This window comes from Xenopus laevis, chromosome 9_10S (genome assembly GCF_017654675.1).
Source record: "Xenopus laevis strain J_2021 chromosome 9_10S, Xenopus_laevis_v10.1, whole genome shotgun sequence".
Classification (NCBI taxonomy): domain Eukaryota; kingdom Metazoa; phylum Chordata; class Amphibia; order Anura; family Pipidae; genus Xenopus; species Xenopus laevis.
This window is the reverse complement of record NC_054388.1, coordinates 88,076,458-88,096,048: the sequence shown is the minus strand read 5'-3', so window position 1 is coordinate 88,096,048 and position 19,591 is coordinate 88,076,458. Positions and strand designations below refer to the sequence as shown.

Sequence of the window (19,591 nt, the reverse complement as noted above, 5' to 3'; positions counted from 1 at the left end):
GATGAGGAGGAGGTCCCCGCTGCTGCTTCCTTCTGTGATGTGTCAGAAGAAATTGATGCATCTGAGGAGAATGATGATGAGGAGATTGATGTTTTGTGGGTGCCTAGTAGAAGAGAGCAAGAGGAGGGTAGTTCAGATGGAGAGACGGAGAGTCAGAGAGGCAGTAGGAGAATAAGACTTAGAAGAAGCAGGGAGGACAGCCCGCAGGGATCAGCAGGGCAACAACATGTATCGGCACCTGTGTTCAGCCGGCCAACGCACCCGCCATTGCCGCCAATACCGCCAACTCCGCCAACTTCTACTGTTACCGCCAGATCGCACACTTCCAAAAAGTCAGCAGTGTGGGATTTTTTTAATGTGTGTGCCTCTGACAAAAGCATTGTAATTTGCAATGAGTGCAGTCAGAAACTGAGCCTTGGTAAGCCCAACAGCCACATAGGTACAACTTCTATGCGAAGGCACATGAGCGGCAAGCACAAAGCACTTTGGGAGCAACACCTCAAAGGCAACAGGCAAACTAAAAGCCACACTCCTTCTGGTCCAGCATCTTACTGCTCTACCTCTGCTCTCCTTGACCCGTCTGAACCACCCTCCACTCCGCCTTCCACCTTGACCACCTGTTCCCATTCCCAGTCATCTGCCACCAGCCAAGTTTCTGTGAAGGCCATGTTTGAGCGTAAGAAGCCAATGTCTGACTGTCACCCCCTTGCCCGGCGTCTGACAGCTGGCTTGTCTGCACTCTTAGCCCGCCAGCTTTTACCATACCAGCTGGTGGACTCTGAGGCCTTCCGCAAATTTGTAGCAATTGGGACACCGCAGTGGAAGGTACCCAGCCGCAATTTTTTTTCTAAAAAGGGAATACCACACCTGTACCAACATGTGCAGAGCCAAGTTACCGCATCTCTGTCACTTAGTGTTGGGCCAAAGGTCCATATGACTACTGACGCATGGTCCTCCAAGCATGGTCAGGGCAGGTATGTCACCTACACTGCCCACTGGGTGAACTTGGTAATGGCTGGGAAGCAGGGAATGGGTAGCTCAACAACAACAGTGGAGTTGGTGTCACCGCCACGGATTGCACGCGGTTCTGCCACCACCTCTACTCCTCCATCGCTCTCTACCTCGTCTTCTTCTTCTTCTTACTCTGCTGCTGGGTCCTCCTTCTCCTCCTCCACACCTGTGCACCCCCAGCTCCCCCTAGGCTATTCGACGTGCCAGGTACGCCGTTGTCACGCTGTCTTGGGGATGACGTGCCTGGAAAGCAAAAACCATACCGGATCTGTACTCCTGTCATCTCTGCAGTCACAGGCCGATCGGTGGCTGACCCCACACCAACTGCAGATCGGAAAAGTGGTGTGTGACAATGGAAGCAATCTGTTGGCAGCGTTGAGACTAGGCAATTTAACACATGTGCCCTGCATGGCACATGTGTTAAATTTAATAGTCCAACGTTTTGTCTCCAAGTACCCAGGATTCCAGGACGTTCTCACCCAGTCCAGAAAGGTGTCGGCCCATTTCAGACGTTCCTACACAGCCATGGCACGCCTTGCTGACATTCAGCAGCGCTACAACATGCCAGTCAGGCGTTTGATTTCTGACAGCCAGACTCGCTGGAATTCAACGCTCCTTATGTTGGAACGTCTGCTGCAACAACAAAGGGCCGTCAACGAGTACCTTTTTGAACTGGGTGGTAGGACTGGATCTGCACAGCTGGGGATTTTTTCCCCCGTTACTGGGTGCTTATGCGCGATGCCTGCAGGCTCATGCGACCTTTTGAAGAGGTGACAAATATGGTCAGTCGCACCGAAGGCACCATCAGCGACCTAATACCCTTCGCTTTCTTCCTGGAGCGTGCCGTGCGACGAGTGACAGATGAGGCTGTAGACCAGCGTGACGAGGAGCTGGAAGCGCACGATTTCTGGTCGGAATCACCAGAACGAACCCAGGCACCTGCTGCAACGCAGGGAGAGGTGCCAGAAGTGGAGTCAGAGGAGGAAGGTGGCTTTGTGGAGGAGGAGGAGGAGGACCAACAGGAGCAGGCTTCCCAGGGGGCTAGTGGTGACCTTTTGGGGACCCCTGGTCTTGTACGTGGCTGGGGGGAGGAGACCGTGGATGATGCAGTCCTTGATAATGAGGAAGCGGAGATGGATAGCTCTGCATCCAACCTTGTGAGAATGGGGTCTTTCATGCTGTCATGCCTGTTGAAGGACCCCCGTATCAAGAGGCTTAAGGAGAAGGACCTGTACTGGGTCGCAACGCTACTAGACCCTCGGTACAAGCATAAAGTGTCAGAAATGTTACCAACATACCACAAGTCCGAAAAGATGCGGCATTTACAAACCAGCCTGCAAAACATGTTGTACAATGCTTTTAAGGGTGATGTCACTTCAGGAACTCATCAACATTCCAGGGGCAGAGGTGCCAGTAATCCTGCCACGAGCACACCTGCAAGGACAAAGCCCTTTGGCCAGTCTGCAACGTCAGACATGCAAATGTTTTTCTGTCCAAGGCAGCGCCACAACCCTTCTGGATCCACCCTCAAAGAACGCCTCGACCGGCAGGTAGCGGACTACCTGGCATTAACTGCAGATATCGACACTCTGAGGAGCGATGAACCCCTGGACTACTGGGTGCGCAGGCTTGATCTGTGGCCAGAGCTGTCACAATTTGCCATGAACCTCTTGTCTTGCCCAGCCTCAAGTGTGCTCTCAGAAAGGACCTTCAGTGCAGCAGGAGGGATTGTAACTGAGAAGAGAACTCGCCTAGGTCACAAAAGTGTCGATTACCTGACCTTTATTAAAATGAATGAGGGGTGGATCTCGGAGGGTTACTGCACGCCGGAAGACTTGTTCTGACTTCTATGCAGCTGTCCTTCTCTTCAAGCCTCATGACTCCACACACAGCTGTCCTTTAGCGTCCTCCTCCTCCCTCCGCCACCGTTACAAACTAGGGTGCAAACCCTACTGGTTTAATTTTTTCTGGCCTCTGTGCTTCAGTGGCTGCAACCAAAAAAACTGGGCAAACAATGTCTACAAGGTCAACGTATGGCAAAAAATGACTATTTTCAGCATTTATATGGCATATTTTTTCTGGCAACTGTGCTTCAGTGGCTGCATCCAAAAAAATGCATATTTTCTGCATTTATATGGCATAATTTTTCTGGCCTCTGTGCTTCAGTGGCTGCAACCAAAAAAATGCATATTTTCTGCATTTATATGGCATAATTTTTCTGGCCTCTGTGCTTCAGTGGCTGCAACCAAAAAAATTTATATTTTCAGCATTTATATGGCATAATTTTTCTGGCAACTGTGCTTCAGTGGCTGCGACCAAAAAAATGACTATTTTCAGCATTTATATGGCATATTTTTTCTGGCCTCTGTGCTTCAGTGGCTGCGGCCAAAAAAACTGGGCAAACAATGCCTACAAGGTCAACGACGTTGACCTTGTAGGCATTGTTTGCCCAGTTTTTTTGGCCGCAGCCACTGAAGCACAGAGGCCAGAAAAAATATGCCATATAAATGCTGAAAATAGTCATTTTTTGCCATACGTTGACTCAACGTATATGGCAAAAAATGACTATTTTCAGCATTTATATGGCATATTTTTTCTGGCAACTGTGCTTCAGTGGCTGCGACCAAAAAAATGCATATTTTCTGCATTTATATGGCATAATTTTTCTGGCCTCTGTGCTTCAGTGGCTGCAACCAAAAAAATTTATATTTTCAGCATTTATATGGCATAATTTTTCTGTCAACTGTGCTTCAGTGGCTGCGACCAAAAAAATGCATGTTTTCTGCATTTATATGGCATAATTTTTCTGGCCTCTGTGCTTCAGTGGCTGCAACCAAAAAAGTTTATATTTTCAGCATTTATATGGCATAATTTTTCTGTCAACTGTGCTTCAGTGGCTGCGACCAAAAAAATGCATATTTTCTGCATTTATATGGCATAATTTTTCTGGCCTCTGTGCTTCAGTGGCTGCAACCAAAAAAATTTATATTTTCAGCATTTATATGGCATAATTTTTCTGGCAACTGTGCTTCAGTGGCTGCGTCCAAAAAAACTGGGCAAACAATGTCTACAAGGTCAACGTATGGCGAAAAATGACTATTTTCAGCATTTATATGGCATATTTTTTCTGGCAACTGTGCTTCAGTGGCTGCGTCCAAAAAAACTGGGCAAACAATGCCTACAAGGTCAACGTATGGCAGTTGTTTAAAGAGAACAGCAGATTACTAGCCAGCAAAGCTACCTAAGCTAAAATGTCCCTCAAATCCCTGCAGACTTCTGTCCCTCCAATACAGAGCAGTATCAAGCAGATTACTAGCCAGCAAACTTACTATCATCTGTCCCTGAAATCACTAACAGCTCTCCCCCTACACTATCTCTTCCAAGCACACACAGGCAGATTTTTCAGATACATTTTTGCCCTTGATCCCCCTCTGGCATGCCACTGTCCAGGTCGTTGCACCCTTTAAACAACTTTAAAATCATTTTTCTGGCCAGAAATGTCTTTTCTAGATGTTAAAGTTCGCCTTCCCATTGAAGTCTATGGGGTTCGCGAACCGTTCGCGAACCGCTCGCGTTTTTGCGCAAGTTCGCGAATATGTTCGCGAACTTTTTTTCCGACGTTCGCTACATCCCTACCTACAATACATTGTTCACACCTGTAATCCCCCTGTATTGTTCACACATGTGACACACAGGTGACACCTCTATTGTTCACACCCCTATGTACTGTTTACACCTGAGACCCAGACTGAAACTGCCCACATTGTTCACCTGTTCACACTTAAACAAACTGCTAAAGAGGCACCAGCACTGTGTCACTGTAACTGTGTCACTGTATGTAGTAAATTATAGCATGGTCCCAATAGGTTTCCCTGTCTCCTGTTCCGCCTGCCCCATGCTCCCTTTGTGTGCATACTCTACCTGTCCTACTCTGCCTGTGTGTGCCATACTCTGCCTGCCATATGCTACCTGTATGTGCCATACTCTGACTACCCTATTCTCCCTGGGTGTGCCATACTCTTCCTGACCTATGCTCCTTGTGTGTACCGTACTCTGCCTGCCCTATGCTCCCTGTCTGTGCCTTACTCTGCCTTCCTTAAGATCTTTGTGTGTGCCATACTCTAACTGTGTGTGCCATACTCTGCCTGCTCTATGCTCCTTGCGTGTGCCGTACTCTGCCTGTGTGCCATACTGTGCCCTCCCTATACTCCCGGTGTGTACCCTGCACTGAATGTGGAACATAAGCCTATTATTTGTTTTGGGGGTTGGTTAGCATTTGAAAATTGTTGTTAGGGGCCCCTAAGGTGATGATGAGGCATATGGATTTAAGAGTATGTCTTAATATGAGTTAATTTTTATCAAATGTGAATGATAAGTGATATCCCTGCAGTGAGCACCAGCATTAGTTTTTTTGGTGTGCTACCACCATTAATATGGACATGGTATCGTGGTAATTTGGGTGTTATTTAAAGTGGGTGTGGTTTAAAAACAGGGAGTGGTCAACATTGGCTTCCATTACCAGCCTTCCACCATGTAGGCCAGAAAAATTCTGGCCGTCGGTACCACAGAAGTTGGACAGCACTGACATAGACCATCCTTATAGCTTCTCCATTGAAATAATGAGTTTCTCATGTTGTATGATATCAAACAATATTCCTTGGAGAGATTTTGATGCATCTCAAACCATAAATGTCATATCTGCAGCACAGATCACACATTAGCACTCTTCTATTACTGTCTATAAAAGGGATTTCCCATCAGCGACATATTAAAGCTTAGCTATTAGAACATTGCATGCATTTCTTCAAGTATGGAATCTGATATTCCGGAAACCCATACCCATCCAGATACCCCATTATCCAGATTCCATTATCTGAATTATGGGAAGGCCATCTCCCATAGTCTCCATTTTAATCAAATAAGTTGTTTTTTTTAAAAAATGATTTCCTTTTTCTCTGTAATAATAAAATATTACCTTATACTTGATCCCAGCTAAGATATAATTAATCCTTATTTGAGGCAAAACAATCCCAGCGGGTTTAATTAATGTTTAAATTATTTTTAGTAGTCTTAAAAAATGGAGGCCTAAACTGAACGGAGAGACCACATACTGAAATCATTTTATCCACAATACATTTTGAGCAGCTTATCTCCCAGAGATTGCAGGCATCTATTTTTTATAAGATGGCAATTCTATCCTATCCATTGTGGAAGAAAAAACATAATCCTCTTGATGAGATGATATAGGACCTCTGGAAGGTGTTTGCAATTTATTTTAATACAGGGGCTTTCTGTTGTTTTTTTTTTTTTTTTTAAAACAAAGGTCATTTTAGTTCATTTTCAATATGTTGTTTATGTTATTGTGTCTCTTTGGCTGACACTCTATGTCTTTGCTCCCTACAAAGAAGGCATTGTGTGGTATTATTAAAACAGCTGCATGGACATGAAAGCACAATCTAGTTGTTTTGGATATGCACATTCTGTGAATAGTAAATTTCCCCAGACAGCAGCAAACCTTGATTATATAGTGCATATAGTTAAATCAGGTTAAAAAAACACTAAAGTCCATTAAGTTCAACTTCTCCAAATGAAACCCAGCATCCATACACACACACACTGACACTGAGCACTCCATACCTTCACATAAATTATATATACCCATATCTATACTAACTAGATATTAGTATCACAATCGCCTTGGATATTATGCTTGTCCAAGAAATCGTCCAAGCCACTCTTAAAAGAATTAACTGAATCAGCCATCACAACATCACCCGGCAGTGCATTCCACAACCTCACTGTCCTGACTGTGAAGAACCACTTATGTTGCTTCTTCTAGTCTGAAGTTTTGGCCTCTGGTACGGTGATCCTCTTTATGGGTAAAATGTCCCCTGCTATTTGTCTATAATGTCCTCTAATGTAAAGTGTCATGTCACCTTGCAAGCGCCTTTTTTCCAGAGAAAACAACCCCAACTTTGACAGTCTACATAATTTAAGTCTTCCATCCCTCTAACCAATTTAGTTGCACATCTCTGCACTCTCTCCAGCTCATTTATATCCCTCTTAAGGACCCTCTCTAATACAATAATGTCCTGTTTGAGTGATGGAGACCAAAACTGTAAGGCATATTCTAGATGGGGCCTTACCAGTGCTCTATAAAATGTAAGAATGACCGCTTCATGCTGTGAATCAATGCCCCTTTTAATACAGCTCAAGACCCTATTTGTCCTTGATGCTGCTGACTGGCATTGCTTGCTACAGCCAAGTTTATCATCTACAATGACTCCAAGGTCCTTTTCCATAATGGATTTGCCTAGTGCAGTCCCATTAAGGGTATAAGTGGCTTGGCTATTTTTACATCCCAGGTGCATGACTTTACATTTATCAACATTGAATCTCAATTGCCACTTAGCTGCCCAGATTGCCAGTTTGTCAAGTGTTGCAAGGATGCCACATTGTGGATGGAATTAATTGGACTGGAAAGTTTTGTGTCATCTGCAAACACTTATACATTACTTACAATACCCTAGTATGAGGGCATCTCTGCAATATATTAACTGGGAAGCACTTTTCACAGGGTTAAACACAGAAGGAAAATGAATGTCTTTAAAACGCTGCTTAACAAATGTACCTGTCAGTATATTCCCCTTGTTAGCAATGAAAGTCATCACAAATCCAAACCATTATGGTTTGATAGAAAGGTTAACATTGTGGTTGGTAAGAAAAACATGCATTTAAGGCATTGAAGTTAGCCAGGCCAGCGGAGAAATTTATTAAATACAAAAAGGCCAATTAAGGGAATAAAATGAAATGCTAATATCTACATAAATGCCCATTATTTGTGTGTTCTCTCATTAACACCATGCTTTGACCCATTCAAGCAATGTTCCCATGCTGCGATCTGAGTATAGGGAACACTGTTCTTAGCATTTGCTTGGCCAGACCACACTGCATTGAGCTTTATTATTGTTTCTTTTCTTCTGTTTCTCCATTGGCCCGGCTGTCATTTGCATGCCTTTAAGCTTAATAACCATTTCCAATATTAACACATATGTTTCTTCAGAAGCAAAAAAACAAATCATGCTGGAATCTGTTGGCATGTAATAGAGCAGTCAAGGAATAAGGCAGGTGGAAACCTTTGAGTTATTTCAGATGATCTTAATGCTGCCTGAACACAGTTAGCACCTTCTCAGCCTATTAGGCTTAAGAGCTCTAACATGTCATTTTAGGTTTTTCACTGATGAAACTCTGTGGGAGCTCTCAGATTTATTTTCTGACAGTTTGTTCCATTTTACACAAGTTGTCTTCTACTTCATACTGTTTTTTTTCTTGTTAAAGGAGAACTAGAGCTTAACTGAAGAAATAAGGCAGAAATGTAAATGATGATTTGGGCTTCTGTAGCAGCCCAAGGCAACCACAGCCCTTTAGCAGGGAATATCTGTGCCTTCAAAGATGCCCCTGTAGCTCCCCATCTTCTTTTTTGCTGATTTACTTCACATGCTCTGTGCTACTTACAGTAGCTTAGGGTCCGACACACAGGGGCCCATTCACTAAGTTCGAGTGAAGGAATAGAAGAAAAAATACTTCGAATTTCTTAGTGTTTTTTTGGCTACTTCGACCTTCGAATGGGCTACTTCGACCTTCTACTACAACTTTGACTTTGAATCGAACGATTCAAACTAAAAATTGTTCGACTATTCGACCATTGGATAGTCGAAGTACTGTCTCTTTAAGAAAAAACTTCGACCCCCTAGTTTGCCACCTAAAAGCTACTTAAGTCCATGTAAGCCTATGGGGAAGGTCCCCATAGGCTTTCCAAGTTTTTTCTGATCGAAGGATAATCCTTCGATCGATGGATTAAAATCCTTCAAATCGTTCGATTCGAAGGATTTAATCGTTCGATCGAACGATTATTCCTTCGATCGAACGAATTACGCAAAATCCTTCGACTTCGATATTCGAAGTCGAAGGATTTTAATTCGCCAGTCGAATATCGAGGGTTAATTAACCCTCGATATTCGACCCTTAATACATCTGCCCCACAATATACTGAATATATAGAATAAAATAACACAATACAAATACAAATACAAAACGCTGATTAGTAAATAATTCAGATTATTAGTACATAGCAGCACAGAAACCAGCAGAATTGGCATCAGAATTTAGTAATCAGCTCTGTAGCATCAGCTTATATGACAGGTAAACCTAATTTTATGCTTGATGATTTGTGACAACCCCTAAGCTTAGCTGCTCAAATCCCATTGTGCATGTGCATATTGTAGACACTCCTAACAAAATCCAAGATGGGAAACTCTTCTGTCCAATTTGAAGGCCTAGATCTTTAATACTATAGAGATGCTGAATCTTCAGGCTGGTGCAATAAGTTTAGTACCGGTATATAAAATATGGCATTGCTAGCCATATTAATTTTAAAGGGTTTAGTTCTCCTTTAAGATGTTGGGCCAAGGGACATGCACCTCCTAGTTAGAGTTTGGCTGTATTAAATAATCAGTTGGTACCAATGAGATACAGTACTGGTTGACAATAAAGCCTATGAAAGGAGAAGGAAAGCTACGGAGACATTTTATTGCCAATAGATTAGCTGCAATAGTGCAAGCTAGAATGCTATATTTATTCTGTAGAATGTTTTACCTTACCTGAGTAAAAAGCTCTAGAAACTCTGTTTGTTTAGAATAGGAGCTGCAGTATTAATGTGGTGTGACATCACTTCCTGCCTGAGTCTCTCCCTGCTCTGGGCTCAGATTACAGTAGAGAAGGGAGGGGTGGGGGGAGAGGAGCAAACTGGGCATGTTCTTGCCCAGGGCAATGAGGTTTAAGCTGAAGGCAGGAAGTCTGATACAGAAGCCCATGAGTACACAATAGAAGGAAAGAAATGCTGTGTTGCTTTTGACAGGGGACTCAGAGCAACATTACTTTGGGGGTTTACTGGTATATTTAGATGGACCTTTCTGATAAGGCTTACTTAGTTTTAACCTTTCCTTCTCCTTGAAAGATACTGTGCCTGCAAAATATTTTCTGGCACTGGTCACAAATGTCACAAATTATTTGACCTTTTTGTTCTGCAGCTTTGCAGTGTGTAATTTATCTGGTTGCTACAGCCTACTGACCCTAGCAACCAGGCAGAAATTCAAATGACAGACCTGAGCAGTTTTAAATTGAAATGTTTTAAATTGAAATTAAGAGAGGGATTAAAAGATTCCTTTTAAAATGTATCTCACCAAATGGTGTAAAACATATAAAATATAACCCCATCAAAACATATAAAATATAACCCCATCCAATTATGCTTTCACTGAAAATATATCTGGAAAGGGAATTTCATTAGCAGGATATGAATTGCTGTAGTTTATTTGCTCACAGAAAAATATACTGCCTTCTAGTTTATCCATTTTCTGAGGTTCACAGGCATCACACAAAGCACGAACGACAAGAAATGCATGTATTTATTTATTAATACCAGGAAACAGGACTAAGAAATGGCTATAACAGAAAAAAGACCAACAACTCCATCATGAATATATTGCTGCCTAATGCAGGCATTGATGTATTCATGGGTTGCATGCAGGAGTGTAGAGAGTTGCAGCAATTCTTTTACCTGGAGGACAGGAAGGAAATTGCAAAAAAACATGTTGGATTGTGCCTGGGTTTTACACATTGCATCTTGTCCTTAAATGACCCTTAAATGAAATGAAATTACCCACAGAGTTTCACTTAATCAGCATTCTGTGACTATGGACTCTCTGATATTTCCACATGTTATAGTGAACTGCATGTGGTTCTTTCTGCATAAGAACTGATTGCTTTACTAAAGTATTTAAAACCAGCCCAAATGCCTTTTCCCCCCCTTCTTCAGGAAATGTCCTATCTCTCTGTACAACAAGAGATTTAAAAACAAAGAAAAATTTCCAGTCTCCTTCTCTTGTGCACAGAAGCGTGAATTCCACGGGGCTTTTACAATCATTATATCCGCAAAAACCCATTTGTGTTTGAAAGGAATCTGTTGCTCAGCAAGTGGCAGATATTCTTTCGGTAATAGGGAGAGTTTGCCCAGATATGATATCAGTGTCAGAAAAAAATTGCATTTTTGTAGCTCTTCAGAAAAAAAAGAGGAAATGATTCCATATTTAAGATATCTAATAGGCTTTTCTGTTGCTTTATCAGACAAAAAAAATGTTTAAAGTTCAACTTTGCTACAGCTGAGGTTTCCTTTCAAGCTGAAAATGAGATTTCATGATGATTTAGACTGGAAATGACAGTTTGCCTTCATGTACAAGAAGGCTGGCGATGCTTTAAAGTGTTCTCGTTCAGGTATCATTTAATTGATTAAAACCAAAATATACGCCAGACTTGGATGAGGCCTACAAAGTGCCCATGTGGTTTCAAAGAAGAACATAAAGGCTGTAATTTCTTGTTACTTGTAGACTTGTGTAAAAGGAGCCATCACCAAGATAGGTTAAACCCTTATTACATAAAATAAATGCATATGCAAAATAAAAAGGTTTGTTGACATAGGGTTGGACTGGGCCAGCGGGACACCGGAAAAAACTCGACGGCCCAGATCCCCTCACCCGATCGGCTGGGCCCCCCCCAAAAAAAACAAACTGGCGGCAAGTGCCAGACCTAGCGCATGTGTGCTAGCGTTTGAGTGCAGTGCTTGCTTTTGCACGTGTGCCGCTCCGGCGTTTGCGAATGTGTGCCGCCATTCTCGCATGTGCACAGGGGCCCAGAGTTGGCACATGCACGCAGAGAGGCCCCCAGAGGTTTGGAACCCGTTGGGTCCCCAATGTCCAGTCCCACCCTGTAGATGCATTTTCTGCGAATTCACATTAATATGACAGTTGGACTGTACTTCTCTGTGTCATTCTGTAACCAGGACCTCATGCCTGTTTCTTTGTTATTTTTTTATTTACATAACCAACAAACTCAGTAAAAAGGAAATAAAACTAAGGGATCTGTTATACTTAAACTTCTTCTCCAGAAAGCTCCATAATAAGCTGTAGCAGAAATGCCATTGTACACATTGTATCCTATGTAACATATGATTCCTCAAAACGTGTTGTACATAATGTTAAGCAAATCAGTATAAATCTTTGTTAAAGGATAAGTAAACTGTTAGATAATGTATGTAGAATTGCTCAGGGTGCTTTTCTAAGCATTTTTGCAGTTTATAGTAATTGTTTATTTTTTGCAGTTTCAGTGCTATTTAAGTTTTTATTAGCTGCTAATACAATGAATTTTGTAACACCAGCACCACCTGCATATGAGTTCCTATAACTGTGCAATCAAAAAGGATATACCTAGAGAAGGAAAACAGGGAAGTGTTCTGATGTTGTTCTGCTCAGGAAAGAGATGAGAAAGGGCCACTGAGGCTTCTGATCGCTTTCCTGAGCAGAGCAACATCAGAACATGTGTCTCAGTTTTTTCTGAAGATATATCCCTTTGACCTTAAAGTTACTGGAACAGAGCAGAAGGTAACATTGTTACAGAATTCATTATTATCGCTAGCAGTTAATAACAATTTTAATATTTAACCACCCTAGACAATTTTACATTAATTTTTTAAGGTTTACTTATCCTTTAATGGCAAATAAATCCTTTCAAGTTTTTAATAATTAAATGTTTCTAGTGGCATGAAAGCATGGAGCTCAACATTATGGAAAGACCCATGGACCCAACCATGCTGCATAATATTTTCCATACCTGTACACATTGATTAAAACAAAGCTTTTTCTTTATCCATATTGCTGTTTTTTATAGGAAAATAAAGAAGTTAAAACATACATTTTTGGGGTCATTTATCAACACTGGCCAGATTTTCACCTGGGCAGTTACCAACTGCTACCAATCTTTTCATTGTTCTACCTGCCATTGCCATGTCGCCAGTTTCACGTGTGAAGTGTGAAAAAAATATGCGGTAGACAAAAAAGTCACCCATAGACTCTGATGTATTTTGCTACAAAAGCAACAGCGCAACAAAAATGTCGCCCATAGACTTTAATTTAATTTTTCACGATTTTTCTCATTTCGCAAATTCTTCTGTGAAGCAAAACGGGACAGATTCACTCATCACTACATATAATATATAATACACATAAGCACATACACATACATATACACATGGTAATATGTTCAGTCAGAACTAGTGATGGGCGAATTTGGGGCGTTTCGCTTCACAGAAAAATTAGCGAATTTCCAGCAAAATTCGCGAAACGACGAAAATTTGTGAAACGGCGCCAGTGTCTCGTTTTTGACGCCGGCGAATTTTCCCTGGCGAATTTTCACGGCGGTTTCGCAAATGTATTCGCTGGTGGCGAAATTGCGGGAATTCACTGCGAATTCTTGCCTGGCAAATAAATTCGTCCATCACTAGTCAGAACAATAGTATCATGTCAATAAGGGAGATTTTTTTTGTATAGTCCTGTGGAGGTGTCAGCAAACTTTTCATTTCATTTTTCAGACGAGAGATACAATTGAAGAAGTGGCCATGTTCAGTGCTTGCACCACAGGAACACAATATTTACAGAAAGAGAATGTCTCATAAAAATGAGCTGGAAAGCAATGCTTTAATATATGACTGTGTTATGAAAGACAAGCTGTCTGTGCCTCTTACACATAGTGAGTCTCTGAATAATAAACATTTCCCTGGCCAGAGGATACTTTTAAATTGAAATCCTGCTGGTCTGGAGATGCCTGTTTGGCCAAAGTTCTCTTCCAAGCAGATCAACAGGGAAATACATTTATGAATAAAAATGATTTCATAATATCAGAACAGTCAGCCAGTTGTACTGTTAAATAAAAAATATGCAATCAAACACTAGTCGCCCCCTTTGGCACTTAGCCTAGTTTTGGCACATCTCTAATGGCATTGTACATAATGAGGATATATCCTACTCTAGTGCTGTCTAACTTGTCGGATAATTATTTGATCTACTGCATTTCACAAACAAATATTATAATTCTGATGCTCTACCAAGCTGTTTGGCTGAGTGAGGAACATAAACATCTATTACTGTACTGTACCACATCCAAACTGGAGTCCATTTGGATCACCGCTGTCCTATACAATCTTATATGAGTTAAATGGTGGCCCCCCAGTGTTGCACTCAGTTTTAGGGCAGATCCAGGCTATTGCCATTCAATGCATAGAGAGGCAAAATTCTCTGACGGCCCGTGTATTTGCGCTTGCTCGTTAATGTATAACAATAAACAAGTTTTGGAAAATATCAGAATTATAGCCTATGTTATACTTTTCCTAATGTGTTTGTTATTATGTTAGATTTTTCTGAAGACTTTAATGAGCCTGATTTGGAGAGACTTATTAAGTTCCTGTCTTCATCCTACAGTATTTATATGAAGGTATCAGGACCTATTCTACATACAACCAGGGATCTTGACATAATTGGGCAGTGCTTCTCTTGGCTGAGCTACAGGAGGCTGTATAGAGACTGCTGACTTACCTGTTGCTGTTATGGTTTGGAACAGAGATGAGTGTTCCCCTAATGAATGCAGGGCTTGCCTACATTTGGCAGCACTGTATTCATATGGGGGTGACACATTGGTCCCCTTTACCAGTCTCCCTGTATCATTCAAACATGCAAGTTAGGGAGTGTCGGCAGGTACAGCTTGCAAAATGGCCCGTGGCACGCAGTGAATACAGGGGTGCCTTACACCCACAGGCTCATTGCTCTGCACCACTATTTTTTATTCCACCCAAGGCACAGAGTGCTGTCAGACTTGGACAGAACTGCTCTTTGAATGAGAAATAAGGGGTAATGTATGGAAAGACTATAGTCTAATTCACCCTTCTCTAGGCATCAGTCCTATTGTGTGACGTTTGGCATCCTAAATCCAGAACCAGTGCTAGGCTCCCTGGTCTCAGCTCTTGCTTCTGCCTTTAACAAGCACCTTTCACTTCAGGAGGAGCCCTCTGCTAATTGGATGCCGCTAGCAGGAGTCAAGCAAAGGGTCCTGGATGCGCAAAGGGGCACAGTCCTTTTTTCCAAGGATATTGTATGGAAGGCAATACAGCTCAGAAGACAGGCCAGAAAGCATGCTCAGGCAGACTGGCACAGCACAAGCAGCGTACAAGGATAGTCAGACAGACTGGGTTGGTACTGGCAGAGTACAATGAATGGTCAGACAGGCTAGGATCAGGAATGGAGAGCGTAGAATAGTCAGCAGGCAGGCAAGGGTCAGATTGGAGAGTTCAGAATAGTCAGCAGGCAGACAAGGGTCAATATCAGTATAATCAAACAGTATTCACAAGGAATAAACACCAAGGAGCTAAACAAGTTAGACCTAACAACAGGCAACTACCTCCAAAAATCCCTTTAAATACCCTTTGAATAACGCGCCAATGCGCAATGACATCGTCACGCCGACGCGTAAAACCCGGAAGTGCCATAGGAGAAGCGGCACTCAGAGGACAAGGAAGCATGCGGCGGGCGCCCTGCCAGCCACTAGACCACTAGGGTAAGCAGTCCTTGCAGACATTACATATTGAGAATGACTCACTGTACAGAACTGCTTACATGTAACCTGGGTGTCTCTGTTTCTGCTGATTGGTGGCATTAAGGACCTCTAGCATTCATCTGCTCTACTTCATAAGCTTCATATTTTGTTAAAAAGGTCCAGTTTGATGCCTGTTGTACAGTGCTCTGTCTGTTAACCACAATGGGAAACCGTTTACTCCCAATTACAAAAGAGGCCTTTGCATTTATTATGATATAATATCTTCCGGCACATTTTCTAATGGGTTTGGGTGACCTTCTGCACTTTTTGTTCATAACAGTGGGTAGTGACACACGGAAGGTGTGATTGTAGCCCTTCAGGTGAATTATATAGAGAACTGTCATGGAAAATGTGTTTATTTGCTGGAGAAATCTATGGATTTCAGTGGTTACACAACGTTTAACAAAAGATTTTATTAACTCTCCTGCTTAGGCGTATTTTCCATGAATCTTTCATCCTTTGGATTTAGTAAAAATGTCTCAGGTTCAGAACATGACTGGTTTTCTTTTGTTTTTCTTGACTATTTGGCTAAAAAGGACATCTGTTTCTTTTTCTCCTAGAAGCATTTTTTGAAATTCATTTTGGCAGCAGTCAGTTTTCTTTAACAAAACTAGCACCATTTACCTGCAGGCAGCCAATTGCAATCAAATCTCTATAACACACGAAAACCCAACAGCGTTGTTAATATAATTGTTTTACATTGAAAGCAGTAGAAGCATGTTTTACAGAATTAGTAAAATCAGGAATTAGAGCCTGATATTTAACCCGAGCTCTCCCAATAAACAATCATATCTTAAAATTCTTAATAACTTATCAAACAGCAGCACTAACTGTCAGATGGTTATATGATAAGTACAGCCATGCTCAGATGCTCCTGAAATGAGTTGATGTGAGTCTTTCAGCAGATCAGTGACCAGAAGTGATTGTGTTAAAGTAACTGTTCAGGTGAAATTAGATATCAAAGTGGGTAGCAACATGGGGAAGGTGCTGTAGGCCTTCAGACTGAGTTATATAGAGAAATGTCAAGGAAACATTGCAGGCCCTGATTTGTGGAAAGGCCACCAAGGTCCGGGCCTTTGAGCAAATAAAATGGAGGGGACAGGGATGGCAAACATCTGTGAATATATGTGAATTTGCTAGAGAAATTTTTGGATTTAAATAATGTTATTGTTAAATAAAATTTAAACATTATCCGTAGAGTAGCATAAGACATCATAAACTAACCAAGATGAATAAAAGAGGAATGGCACAAATATGAAGTGAAAGGAAATATTGTGGGCTACGTTTGCTAGTGATATAGGACAAGATACATATGAGACCAGATTAAATAAAAAAGAAAAAAAATATATAATTATAAACCTTGAGGCAAGTGTTTCTGAATTAAATTGCTTTAATTACAAATTCTGTGTTCAATAGTTGGTTCAAAAATGATTCAGAAATGATGCTTCTGAGGTTCCCATGGTTGTATCTCCTCTTGTCTTTTATCTCTTTATCAGTTGTTCTCCTGCCTTCTAATTCTGCTGGATTGCTAATGGTTCTTTTGTGACACGTGTAGATTCTCAGTAGGTATCTGTAAATCAAAAACAAGAATGGCAAGCAAATAATCGATTATGGCAGTAAATTCTACGTTTGTCTTACTGAAATGGAATGGATATGTTCCTACAACGGTTGTGCTCATAATACCTGTAGGTCTGCAGTCAGGGTAATAAGCTTTTCTTACTGTGTTGCACCCGCTCTCTCTGAACCACAGTTACAGCCCACCTCTTCCCAGAAGCAAAAGATTTGCACATATAAACCTGTATTTTGTTAAGGTGGAATTTACCAGAAGTACAGTACAAGAATGATAATGTTTATGCTTTCATTTAGGGATGTTAATAAATGTAACCATGCCTGGCACTATGCCTTAAAGAGGTTGTTCACCTTTGAGTTAACTTTTAGAGATGTAGAGAGTCATATTCTGAGACAATTTGCGATTGTTTTTAATTTTTTATTATTTGTGGTTTTTGAATTATTTAGTTTTTCATTCAGCAGCTGTCATTTCTGCAACCTGGTTGCTAGGGTCCAAATTACCCTTGCAACCTTGCATTCATTTTAATAAGAGACTGGGTTATGATTAGAAGAGGACCAGAATGGAAAGATGAGTAATAAAAAGTAGCAATATCAATACATTCCTAAAAACGTCCTTTAAACGTGGAAGGAGCCAAGCACCCAAAGCTGCCACCCATAAGCCTGTAAGTAAATCACTTGACAATCACTTGTGTTACCAGTAACGTAACTTAACGGTGTCAGGTCTTGGTGCAGGCTGTGCCACGGGTAACCGTGGAGGCTTATTTATTATAGGGCGGATTTTAGTGGTTTTTGAATCCACAAGTCAACTCAAGCATGAACTGGAGAAGGGCTGAATGATGTGCTAAAAAATACAAATACTTCAAACATCTCTACAAATTTTAGGTTTTCGTACTATTCCTAACAAAAAAAAAAAATCTGAAAACCTATAAAAGTCTGAATTGATTAAAAGTGGTCCAGTAAGATCAGCACAGCTCCCATTGACCTATAGGGCCTCAACAACTTTTACTTGGAAAAAGTTTTTCGTTAGAGGTTTTTGTTGTTTTAACACTAAATCAATATCATCATATCAAAATATAGGAAAACCATGAATTTTTCGAGATTCGTGGGAAAAAATGCAATTTAATTAGTAAATGGGCCCCTTAGTGATGAAGGCGTAATCCAAGTACTAAGCATGTTGTCTGAACCACAGTTACAGCCCACCTCTTCCCAGAAGCAAAAGATTTGCACATATAAACCTGTATGGTTAACCCATAATTTGAAACTCTCCTCCGTGTCTATCTCCAGATTTGACAGCCCAAACTGTATTCCTCGCCCGTGCCAGTGAGGATCAGAATCCATGCTGTGAGGGAACATCTCATTCCAGTAATTGCTGTTTTGATTTCTAAAGCTTTTGGCCTGGATGTCCCGAGCTGAATACAAATGCTTGTAAATTGATTTACTTGCACCAGTAGTTCATCTGTGGCATGCCCAACTGCTGCTATACTGTAGCTGTCTGTCATGATTGTGCTTGTAGAATTACAGGTATTTACCAGTTCCAGCATGTGTTTAAAGGGGAAGTCCTGCTTCCAAACCAAAATTTGATAAAGAGGCCTACATAACACAGAAACCCCTAATATACCCATCACAGTTACCCGTTTCTTCAAAAAAGATGAATAAATGGCATTTTCTAAGCTGAGATCCAGCCATTTAACAGTTCTTCTCTTTCTGCATCATTTGAAATCCTGGCAGGGAAGAAGGGACGAAACACTGATGTTACAAATTATAACAACTACTTCACAGCTTACAGACAACATGCAGGAACTAAATAACCCACAATGCATTGCACTGGGATGTTCCTTTCCTTATTGAAGTCACGTGTGCAGGGAATTGTGGGGTTTGGAGGATGCAGGCTGAGGACAGATGGCTGCTGATACAAAGTAACAGTAGTCAGCCAGCTCAGCAAAGTAGTCAGATAGATCAGCAGGAGAGTAGGGGGCTAGGCTTAGGGAACTGTTCCATATCATTAAAAATCATATATGTTTATTTTCAAAAAGCTAAAGTTATGTTTGTGTGGAGTTCCCCCTAAGTATTTCGAAACAAACAACACCTTTGCTTTATATTCTACAGTAGAGGATAATGCAGTGTATTACATAGCTGGAAGTCTATTAATATATTATTATAATGGGGGGCAGCCCATTGAGTTTCTCATACAGCTTTTTAATGCATATTAGGTGTAATACAAAACAACCTCAAGGAAGAATAGAAAATTTTCTGTAAAATACAATACAATTGGTTTTTGGTGACCGCATAATAAAGAATTAATGATTAAGATGCCACAGTATTGTTATTTCAATAAACTAATTGTACCGGTTCCTTTGCTGATTTTGTTTTGAGTCTCATGACATACGACATTTATTTTTACTAATAACAGATGACAACACAACCATATCCTACATCAAAATCAACCCAAATGCCAGAAACTATAAGAGCCGCATTC

General features: G+C 41.2%; 1 protein-coding gene across 2 annotated transcripts in view; it reads left to right on the top strand.

Annotated features, from left to right (window-relative positions):
* Nucleotides 1-19,591, top strand: part of snx29.S (sorting nexin 29 S homeolog) — a 327,158-nt gene that overhangs the window by 295,189 nt on the left and 12,378 nt on the right. Inside the window, exon 21 of one of the 2 annotated variants that reach the window (XM_041579205.1) lies at nucleotides 18,400-18,728. The exons of the other annotated variant lie outside the window; for it this stretch is intronic. Within the exon in view, the coding sequence (XP_041435139.1) occupies nucleotides 18,400-18,439 (40 nt within the window). The 3' untranslated portion in view covers nucleotides 18,440-18,728. Of the gene's footprint in view, nucleotides 1-18,399; nucleotides 18,729-19,591 lie in introns of those variants that run through there. 2 annotated transcript variants of the gene reach the window in all.